The sequence below is a fragment of the Drosophila pseudoobscura genome, chromosome 4 (genome assembly GCF_009870125.1).
Source record: "Drosophila pseudoobscura strain MV-25-SWS-2005 chromosome 4, UCI_Dpse_MV25, whole genome shotgun sequence".
Classification (NCBI taxonomy): Eukaryota; Metazoa; Arthropoda; class Insecta; order Diptera; family Drosophilidae; genus Drosophila; species Drosophila pseudoobscura.
The window spans coordinates 28,021,545-28,033,513 of NC_046681.1; the positions used below are offsets into that span (position 1 = coordinate 28,021,545).

At 43.0% G+C, this 11,969-nt stretch overlaps 1 protein-coding gene across 1 annotated transcript; it reads left to right on the forward strand.

The window, feature by feature from the left end:
* The first annotated feature begins 1,008 nt into the window (after positions 1 to 1,008).
* On the forward strand, positions 1,009 to 2,215 carry LOC6903210 (glyoxalase 1-like). The gene has a single exon (XM_002132875.3). The coding sequence runs from the start codon at positions 1,138 to 1,140 to the stop codon at positions 2,002 to 2,004; it is 867 nt and encodes a 288-aa protein (XP_002132911.2). The 5' UTR covers positions 1,009 to 1,137; the 3' UTR covers positions 2,005 to 2,215.
* The last annotated feature ends 9,754 nt before the right edge of the window (positions 2,216 to 11,969 follow it).

Here is an 11,969-nt window from a genome sequence, read left to right on the forward strand (position 1 = left end):
AACCTTTTGGTTGCCTGACTCGACTTCCTTTTGTGGGTGTGTGTGTGTGTGTGTGTGTGTTCGGTGCTCTGCGTCATGTGTGGCATGCGAAACATGCAAGGTTTTCCCCTCCGGCCACCATTCTCATTGAAAGCATCTGAGAGTTATTTTTATGGAGCTACTTTATGCGTCCATCTGGGCGAGTGTGTGCCGTAGCAGCCCCAAACAACGTGGCACAAAAATGTGCCATCAACGTGTCTGGTTGGGTTTATTTATAAGCAGGAAGACTAAATATAATTCCTCTTTAAGTTGCTTCTTATTGAATAATGTTTAGAGAGCTGTACAAAAACGAACCCTTTATTTAGATTAGTTTTTTGATATAAATCTATTTATTATAATTACTGTCTATTATATAAAAAAAGTTTGGTCGTCGCGGTGGTCTCGATATTTTACTCGTATGGAAGCGAGCATTCGCTCGCAAGCTACAGAAGCGAGTGGGCCGAGATTGGCGCTCGAGGGAATACGGGTTGGATTATTAAGTTGGGACGATGGATCACAACCTATTGTCAGCGCTCGAACCAGATCGAAGCTAAGAACAGGGGAGTGGAAGGAACCCGCTTGATTCTCTATCTTCTCGCTGTAGCTTAATCACTGATTGTGGATCGCACCCTGTGCCCTGAGCTGGGACTGTGCTTTTGTTGGTGTAAACTAATACATGTACCATTATGATAGGTGGGAGCTTAGAACGACTTTGATTAATTGTGGGAAAATTACCAAAAGCATCAAAAGTCTGAACGGTAATTTATGTGGATAGTCTAAAGGGATTTTAAATGCAAGTCATTGTATATACAGCTCTGAATTCTGAATGAAGGATGAAACTAAAGCTTTAAATGAGAAAATAAAAAATCGGTAGTAGACTTTTATTGCAGGGCAGGGTAAGATATTTTCTATTAGAATTCAGATCCGTTTCCAATGCAACACATCAGGTTTTCTCTGAGCTTACTGTCTCCATCCCCACTCATTCTCTTGCTTAAATCTCATCGAAATCTACTTCCAGTCGTAAAACAAAAAAAAACCAGAGCCAACAATTTTTCATTTGTAAATTTCTAAATTTTTTAAATTTTGTAAATTTATCAAAACTCAACTCAATTTTTAATAATGTCAGCACTATCGGGACGCGCCCTGCACTATGTGCTCAAGATTGGAGACCGGGCCAAGAACGCCTTTTTCTTTCGCCAGATCCTGGGAATGAAGGTTTTGCGTCACGAGGAATTCAAAGAAGGTTGCGAAGCCGAGTGCAATGGACCTTACGACAATCGGTGGAGCAAGACCATGGTGGGCTACGGTCCTGAGAGTTCCCATTTCGTGATCGAGCTCACCTACAACTACGGCGTGACCAGCTACGAAATGGGTAATGATTTCGGCGGAGTAACCATTCACTCTACTGAGATATTGCCACGCGCCGCCCAGCACTCGTACCCCATTGAAAAGACGGAAGGGGGCCATCTACTCACCTCGCCCGACGGTTACAAGTTCCATGTGATCGACCAGGCAGTTACGGAGGCCGACGCCGATCCCGTGCAGTCGGTGGAGCTGCGCGTGACCAATCTTGCGGCCTCGCGGCAGTACTGGGAACAGCTGCTCCGGATGCAGCCACTGGCGGAGAACAAGCAGTCCGTGTGGCTGACCTATGACTTCAAGCAGGCGTCGCTGCAGCTCACCCAGACTCCGGATCCCATCAATCGGGCCAAGGCATACGGAAGGATCGCCTTCGCTGTTCCCGCGGCAACGCAACAACCGCTGCACGAAGCAGTCGTGGCAACCGGCGGCACGGTCCTGAAGTCCCCAATCACTTTGGAAACGCCCGGCAAGCCCGCTGTGACAGTGCTTATCTTGGCCGATCCCGACGGTCACGAGATCTGCTTCGTGGACGAGGAGGGATTCTCGCAGCTCTCCCAGGAGGAGACCGATGGCGATCACCGACTGGAAAAGTACCTTGCCAAGGATCCCTTCCAGTCGAAGTGAAGCCTCTCTGACTTTTGTGGGAGTTTTCCACAAGATTTACATTTGTTTGATGGCCCAACTAGAAATTTATATCGTGGAAATCGGATATTTCGGATAAATATTGTATCAAAAACCTACACAGCACACACAGGCCGGCAGGAACATTAGGATCCGACATGTACACTCTCATTTTCCTTTCAAATAAATTCCCCTCTGTATTATTTTCACTTGATTAGTTGGCTCTTCAAGGACTCTTAATTTTTTTGCTCATCTATTTTGCTGCCATAATTTATTGCTTGTAAGTAATCAAATTGCTGCTGAGAGAGCTGCAATCTAGAAAAATTACCCATCCACTCATCTATTTTAGTTTTTTAATTAAAGCCAAGAGCGAGGTTGCTTGCATCCATGGGGGACGACCGTCGGAGGAGGAGGAGGAGCATTTGAGGGAGTTGTCCCAAAACATTTGCCAGACGCATCGGACATAAATCAAGTGAACGAGAACGAGTCCGACATGGACATGGCAGGACAACAAATCCAACAGAACTGCTTCAGTCCTGATAGCCCTTTTCTGGGCCCCTCTTCACTCCACCCCACCCCACTCACACTCCCCATGGCCGGAGTGAAATTTTGTGAATTGCAGCTGGTCGAAACTGGAGGGCAAGGGCAAACTTTTTGGCGTAGAACTAACGAGCATCAGTGTAAACTGTCGTCGTTGCTGTCGTCGTCGTCGTCGATGGCTTCAGTTGCTGCCGGAGCAGCCCTTCTTGTTCCTGCCGCGTCGGTTCTCATTAAACGCCACCGCGTAAAAAAGTTCATGCGAACCAAAAAAAGACGCTGTATTAGTTTCTACTTCACTGCGATCCCAGGCCATGCCGTGTCAACATTTTTCCGCGGCGTTCAAATTAGTTGGGGACTTTGTTTTTGTCGATGTTCGAAGAATGGCGGGAAAGTGTGCGAAAAAGTTTCAAGGGAATGCCAAAATTGAATTTTATTGAAATTTAAGGCTACTAATTACCGAAAACAGGGGAAAAAACACGGAAATTATAGTATTTACACTTGGATTATTTGCATGGAGAGAGGAAATTGTACAAAAGGAAAGTGTTTTCCCTCAAATTTTTCACTTTAGTCTGTAATATATGGTAGAATATGGCATTCGAATATTACACTCTTGGACGATGGTTCATCCCATCGCCCGCTAACAAGGATATGCAATAATATTGGCCAACATTCTAACACAGAAGCCGTATATTCTTGTTGGGTTTTATTTTGAGATAATCATTATTTTTGAGTTTTATTTTTTTTTTGTCATGATTAAGTCCAAGTTTTATCAAATTACACAGCACTAATCATTATAGGTGGAAAAAAATTGTAATATAATCATTACCAAGTAATTTTAATTATATAACTTATAAGGATTAAGGTCCTTGAAAACATCACGTCCTTGGGGCGGGTGTTGGTGCTTACGATAATGTTTCCGCATAAAAGATAACTGTTTTGCTTTCACTGGAATTTTGATTTAAGGCTGCAGCGGTTAGAACCAGTTGGGAATTATAGGTGCATCAAATATAACAATAATTTTATTTTATTTAAATAAAAAAATATTTTTTTATTTTAATAAATTCTCGCCTTCCCGTCGTGGTAGTGACTTATTTTAAATAATTTTAATTATATAACTTATAAGGATTAATGTCCTTGAAAACATCACGTCCTTTGGGGCGGGTGTTTATGGTTACGATAGTGTTTCCGCACAAAAGATATCTTCAACTTGCTTACCCTGGAATTTTTATTTAAGGCGGCGAAGCTAGAACCAGTTGGGAATTATAGGTGCATCAAATATAAAAATAAATTTATTTAATTTAAATAAAAAAATATTTATTTATTTTAATAAATTCTCGCCTTCCCCTCGTGGTTCAGTCCTTTTCTTTTTGGGATGCGCTCCTCGTTGCTCGTCGTATTTTTAGGGATGGGATCATCCTTGCTGCTCCTTGTGTCTAAGGATCATATCATCATTTGACTGGGATTTGCGTACCAAACTGTACACTAACCAATATATATATTTTTTTAAATATTTTTATTTCTTGCCTAAATGTTGACCCTGCTCGTAATATTCCCTTACATAATTTATTATTTCTTTAGTTAAGTAAATATATTTCTCGTGCGAGGTTTAACTAAAAATTATGCTATCCCATTAATTGTTCTTTAAAATATCACCATCCCCTGTATCATGAATAAAAGCCACTGCCCATTTGCTCCACTTTATAGTCGTAAATATCTAACTGCCATAAAGTTGTTCCTTTCAGCCAAAGGATTCCCATTGGTACAATGCCCGGCAATATACGAGTAGTACATCTGTAAAGTTCCTGCTCGAAAAATCTCTCCAACTTTTGTTTCTAAGCAGCTATCTCTCTCCATCTCCATCTCTATCTTTTTGTGTGTGTCTCACAAAAGATTCGCTTGGGACAGAGCAGCCGAAAAGTATGCAACACAATGCAACTGGAAATCGCAGCTGCAGGCGAAATTGGTACTGGATCCTGGATGACTGGTTCCCTGGTCCTGTTCTGTGTTCGGGCCTTGCTCCAGTCCTGGGGCGTGTTGTAAGCAAACTTTTGCAACATTTATCTTCGTTATTATGACGCTCGAATGGGCTATCAGCACGAAGACTGGAGCGAGCGACTGTTAAATATTTGGAGAAAAGATGGAGACTCCAAAGAGGAATAGGAATAAGAAGAATGCCCCGTGAACTGCAATGGCTAAGCAGGCTCCTCACTCGTCCCCCCCTCTGAAGTCTGTGCACTCGCTCCCAATGCGAAGTGTCTAAAAATTTTACAGCTTGTCATACAACCAGAGCCGGCGGGTTTATAATAAGCGTATACTGTGATGAGGCCAAATGAAAACTGTGACTTTCTAAAAACAGTGATTATTAAATGGCATTCAACTTTTTTATGGAAGGAACAGAGATATATTCTGCAGAATATTCCCACTAAATACCCTTTGCTACCCCTTAGTCACATGCAATTCCCAATCGCATGGGCTGATATCATCTGTGCATCTCTGACACAGGGCAGGACAAGGACAAGCTTCACCAGAGCTGAATTTAGCTACTATTTCGGAGAAGACAAAGACCAGCAGCAGCAGCATCCCAGTGGCAGTGCCACGCTGCGTGGCAGTTGTAAACGGGAAGGAAATGGCAACTTTTTCCTGCACTTAATTAGTTTGGGCATAAGTGGAGCAGAAAAAGTTGTCCGCCCAGAAGGAGGGATAGTTTGGTGGGGTGTCCCTCTTGGGTTTGTCAACTGTCTGTCATTCCTGTTCTCCTCCTAAGGAAATTGCCTCATAAATGTTCATTACACAGTTCCCTGGAACTGGCAAATGTTTGCTCTGCATGGATGTGTGGGTGCGGGTGTTTTGTATCTGAATTTGGATGGATTTATACGGCTTGGTGGGTGTAACTTCCACCATTTCCACTGAGGATGTTCGCTGCATTCGAAGCGGAAATATTGTACCATCATTTTGGTTTAATTTTAGAAATGAACAAAGATTTCGCACTCATTTCAGCGCTGTTCAGCGTTGCCATATCACCTAACTCGAATCAGCTCACATTAATCATACGCCCCGCTGGTCAACTCGCGTTTTGTCGAGCAAATTGCTTGCCTCTCGAATTTCTTACGGTGTGGCATTATGCTGGCACTTCGAGACACACAAACAGCCCAGCCCGTACACGCAGCAATTCAAAAATATTAAGTGCCGCAGTTGGGCGAGTACTTAGTGGAGACAACAGATGGAGATGGGAGGATGGGCGATGGAAGACGGGAAAATGCCAGTCAAACAATGAGCAAACAATGGATGCCCCACGCGAGGGAAAAGCTGAAATGAACCCAGAAAATATTGCTCACAAATGGGGAGAATCACCAGGGGGATGGAGGGAAGCGGGGTGGGGCAGGAGGCCCATAGAGATGCGTGCGTGATAGGGGCCTACAGGGGCCACTGCTTACCTTTTCGTACAAGGAGAGCCATAAATCATAGTCAAACTATTCTTCATTCTTAAACCATCTGTCGATTTTCCACCGATCAATGGCCAAAGCACGCGCTCATCTCCAACGAACTGCAGTCAAGTGGAGGACCAGGACCAGCACCAGGACCAGGCCAGGACCAGGACCACGACCAGACCCCACCCAAGTCTGTGGGCACACCATCGAAGCTACGTTTGTCGGAACTGTCACATTAAAATGGATGATTTATTTGCGTTCCTAATTTATTGCGCCACAGTCACCGGCCGCGTTTCAGGACGGGTCCCAGGCAGGATATTGAGTACGCGTAATGCATTACCGAGCGAATGGCAGCGGTAGAGGGATGGGAGCATGGCCAATGAACTCCGGGACACGCGCAGCGGGAAGCGGGTTTTTGGGAGCTCGAATAATGAATTTTACACGACACCAGCGCCGCTTGCCGCTTGCCACTTGCCACTTAATAATCGCATTAGAGCGCTAAGCAGCCCGCTGACAGATGCGGGGAGGAACCACATCCGGCATGAAAAACGCCCTTCCGTTCCGTTCCATTCTCTCCTGTTCCGTTACGCTTCATTCCATTCGATTCCAGGCCTTTTCAGCATCAACCAGGTAATGTTTTATTGTTTTGCTGATTGCTACAAATGACGGGATTCCTTTCCTTTGTTGGACTTCTTTGTTCGGTTTTCACGCGGCTAATGCGAGAGATTCATGATCCTGTTTAGTGAATGGCCATGTAATAAGTACAGGTGTGCAATTATCCCAAAAAACTCAGAGATGGCTAACCATTTCCTTGAAGAAATTCCCAGTCACTTCCAGGATTGAATCCATCTGTGATTGAAGACAAATATCACCAGAGAACTGCTACAAATTCTAGTGCACTCTGAAGCATTCCTTTCCCTCAACAATCAATCTCGAACATCTTTGCCGGCTACTTCTAATTTGCACTTTACAACACTGACAGCCAGCGCCAAAGAGCAAACAGACAAAAAGTAATCGACAAGACGAGGGCCACATAGATAGAAAGAAAGAGAAAAAGAGAGAGAGCTGAGAGAGCTGAGATAACATCTTCATCAGTTGACACCTCATATCCTTTGAACATTTTCCAATCGAGGGACTCTGCTGTCGCTGCTCCTTGGTTTAAGTCCATTAGAAATATTGCGCGTCCAACGTTCAATTTCTTTATTAGAAAAATCATTGGTTTTTCGCTTCTTTCTTTTTTTCTGATTTCTTTCTCTGTTGCATTCTGTGTTTGGCCAACTGGAATGGCAGCCAGGACGAGGAACAGGTCCAGGTCTAGGGCCAGGGCCAGGACCAGGACTAGGGCCAGGACCAGGTGAGGTTGTGATTGAAAAACACAAATAGACTTTGTAAACAGATGAAATGTTGGCACAGATATACTCGTGCTCTTACAGGGGCTCCAATGGAACTTAATAGGTATGTGTGTGGGAGAGACGCGGACAGTGTTTGATAGAGAGAGAGAGATAGAGAAATGGAGTGGCTGCCACATCGCCTATTCAATTGGGCCCCCATTGCACTTTGCGAATTTGATCGAGTGAGTGGCGCCTCACAAAGCAGCAAATCGAAATTGAAGTTTTTTTCTGGAATTTCGTTTCATTTATTCTATTTTTTGAGAGTTCATTCTCTTGAGGATTTGGGGTATGATGATTGGGAATGGAGGTTTATCTTAGGGGGAAATATATATGCTTTGAAGTAAGGTGTTGATACCATTAAAGATTGGTCTTTCATTTAGGCAGAATTATAGGGAACTTATGGGGAAAGATATATAGAGGCAGTAGGGGTCCGAGACAGGCCATCAAGGGAGACCATTAATGGAATATCTTAGTTCTGGCATTATAGAAAGACTCTCATCGAAGCTTTGATTAAAAAAAATCCTTTTCTTTGGATAAGGAAAGAGTAATCTTCTAGCAGCTATTCACAGCTCCTGGAGCTCCCTTCGACACGATATATTTTCTGTTTTGTTGCCGAAACGCATAATGGAGTAAGGGAGAAATAAGAAAACTAAGTAAATAAAAAATGAATGAAAGGTAAATTCAACCAAACAGTGGCAAACAATTGAAGAGTTTGAGGAGGCAGTGGTAGATGGGGGGCACTCCATGGAGGCAATATAACAGGACCAGGACCACAATTATCCGTCCCAGGACCCATGTTAGAGCTGCATTGACCAAACATCAGGGATCAACCGACAACCGCAACACAGTCCAGAGCAGAGCCCCGCTCCTAATCAACATCAATTGCCGCTTTGGCCTTGTGTGCGATATTTTGTAATTAGAGAAAAACATTTTTCGGCATTTTCAGTGCTGAAAATTTGGCATTCAATGAAGGGTGAGGTGAGACGAGGTGACGACCAGAAACGACCAGAGCAAACAATACGTGAATATGGTAAAACTCATTAGTGCCAACTGCAGCAGTGGCAACTGGTGTGGCTGCCCCTGCCCCCTGCCCCTCACTCGAGTAGACCTAAATTATAGCCCGGGGAGAAAGTGGAGAAAATGCATACAATTTCGCAGAATTTCTCTAGTCTCCTGCTCCAGCACGAAAACCAAACAAATTATTGTTAATTAGTCCCTGGGGATTTAAGTTTTGTTTCGATTGTTTTGCGCCTGTCTGTGCATAAATTTGATCGCTCGCTGGACATTGCTTGGACCCCAAAAACATGCCTCAAATTTGTATGCAATTTGCATGCAACGTTGAATCCTTTGGCAAATGGGATATTTTATTGATGGACAAGTCATTATGAAAATAATTGACGAATAAATGGTGCAACAAAAACAAAAGACAGAGAGCCCGGGAATTTATTCAATTGGAAAATTGTCATTTGAGGGGCTATTGGCTCTATAAATAATTGTTTATGATTTCTCCAGCCATTGCTAATCAAAGTTTATTTATTTTCAGATTTCTGGCTTCTATCCAAAAATGTACTAAAATCCTATTACACTGTGCGACAGACATGGGAGAAAAATGTAAGTTGTAGGCCTAGATAAGATGATAATTTCCTTATACTTAGAATTCACCATATACCCCCAAAATCTTTTTTAAAAATTGAAAAACCGCGACTTGGTGATTTTGTGCATATTTCTAATTTTTTGGTCGGCACCTTCAGCTTCGATATCCACACAAATGTATGATTGAAAAGATATTTCTACGACCTTTCATAGGATTTTTGATTGGTTTCGATAGAGCGGATATGTCTGAAGATAAAGCAACCCAAAATTCGAATATTTCCAGCTGTAAAGAGCTCTTAGAAACTTCTAAACAGATTCATTTAATTTGACGGCCTAAAATCCGAAATGTTCTTTTTATTTATACCTAAAATCCTTACAGTATTTATGCTGATCCTTTCACCTGGGACATTTTGCGACAAGTCCCTTTTAAGCGCCATGAAAAAAGTTTTAGAAAATCTCATTTGCCCGCATCTGGCGAACATTTGGAGAATAATGCCGTGAGTTTCACACATTTAATTAGTTTAATTAGTCCACACACACACATACACACACACAAGTGCACACACATACACATGGAGAGTTTTCCGAACTTGCCACGCCCAGCCAGACACCCTCTTAGCCAGCTTAATCATTAATCAGCCTTCATTTTCTTTGACTGCTACAAACATGGTGCCCCCTGTGCCCCTTGCTGCGTCTTGAGATGCTCGCTTAATTTTTAACTTTTAACACAGAGATGCCAACTTGAATGGCACTTTGCCACGCCCCCAGCCACCCCAGCCTCCTCCATTGGGGACTGGGAGGAAGGGAGGCCCATGCCAAAGCCCGGGCTAATTTGCTTTGAGAGGAAAAGTTGGAGGAAAACAGGCCACTGACGTCATTACCATCACGAGAGGCTAAATATAGAAGGAGTAGAAAATGGAAAAGAGAATAGAAGGAAGAGGCTAGAGGCAAGGGAGGGCAGAAAAGTAGAGGGCAGACCTATCCCATCGCAAAGAAAAGACAAACTTTCCCAACTGGCATTTTGTCACATCCAGACATTGAAAAATTTTCATATAATTGAATTTTTTTCGGCGCTTCTCGAAATTGGGTTAATTCTTAAATTTTCAGGGCACCCAGTGCGCCGCCTCGAATCACGGAAGAGGCAGCAAATCGAATCCTGCCACTTGGCCTCGGCCTCGTGCTCGTCGTCGTCTTTGGCTGTGAATCAGGGGAAAAAGTGCAGGGCAAAAGCTGAAGCAGAAGCCAAAGCGAAATCATTAAAATTAGATTACAGAAGCCCTCTCACATTTCCGGCGGAAATTGCACTTTGCGTGCGGCAACCGGATCCCAGGAGCCCAGGAGCCCAGAACCAGACCCAGTGACTTTTCAACATTCCGTCCGTGGGACATTCACGCCAAATGACAGATTAGTTAATAAAATCTTTTTTCCGCCCGCAAATGACTTTGACAGGGAATGGAATAAGAGAAATGAATGTGCGACTAGAGGTGGAGAGGCGGAGGAGAAGTGCAATCCAAAAGCCGGTCTAAATTTGTCATCTGCCAGGCTAATAAAATATGCAAATTTCCTGTGACACTCCAAAGCTCAAGTGTTGGAGTTGCTCTCTCCTTTCCTGTTCCCTGTTCCCTGTCCCCAGTTCCTTGTTCTTTTTATAGTTATTGCCATTATTGTTATAACTTTTTGCTCAGTGCATTGTTGAGACCTTTTTCGGGTGTTGTATTTTATTTTGGCTTCTGCCAGCGACAGTGCGGAAAGCCACGTTAGAGATGGCAACGTAATCATATGCAATCAAATAGTGCCTCAATGGAGCATATTTCTGCACATTTCTGCCCTTCAAATGGTGATAAAACGAACCTCATTCAAAGTATATTAGGTTCACCTTTGAAAGCCCTCCATCCTTAGAGATCCCCCGAAAGCAACTGCTTATCCCACAAACATTTACAATTCAAATACCGTGTTCACTTCCTCAGACGGCTATCATCTCTAGACTCAACCCAAAAAAAGTATTCGCCAGCAGACTTGTTGCATTTTTTGTGCACTTGCACGCTTTCTGGCAGTTGTTTTTTGTTGGTTGGGTTTTAGGGAAACACATAAACATGCCATAAAATATGCACATTATAAAATGCGAGTGTAGCTAGACAAAAGCCGAAAGGAATTTGCACACTCACGGCCACCGAAGACCCGGCGAGAGCTCACAATTTATATAAGTTTTTCCCCAGGATGTGGGGCTACTGCTGTGCTGCTGCTGGGCTGCCTTTTTTGTTGTCGCTTCTTCTGGGTTTCATAATTTCCTTCCTGCTTATGTTTTGTGCTGACAACTAGCTGCAGAAATATATTTTGGCATTTATTTATTTGTGTCTTGCATTTTGACAGTTTTTTCTTTTTCTGCTCTTCTTCCTCTATTTCTGTGCAGTACAAATATTTCCTATTTTCAAGTGCAGACATCGCTGCGTATGCGTAATAAAAGCCTATACAAAGCCGACACAAGTGAAATATCGACAGGAATCGAGGCAGCTGAACTCCAGAAACGTGCCGCCTTGCAACAGGGAATATTTATTGTGCATGGAATTGTATTGAATAGCTTAAATTGCATTTCCCATGATTTGCTCTTGATAATTTTTGTGGAAAATCCTTAAGCCACTTTTCACAAACTGAAATTGAATAATAGTCAAACGAATCGCACAGAAAGCTTGAAGAAAATTCACACAGCACGAAAGAGAGAGGCAGAGAGCCAGAGAGGACGAGGAAAAAGGAAAATTTAAATCAAATTAAAGTGAAACACCGAAAATTCAATGTTTTTTTTTTTGCTATGAGAATCGGAAGAAAATCATTGACATCGTTAGATTGCTGAAACAGTTGTGATTGCAAAATGAAACACTTGAAAGGGCAGAGGCGTCCAGACTAAGGGATGCCCTAAATTTTTCAGAGTCTTCAAATCGTTTCAGTTATATATTCGGAAAAGGGTATGCCCTTTTGTCCCAGATCAATTGCTGTGTGGCTCTAAAAAGGAAAGATATCT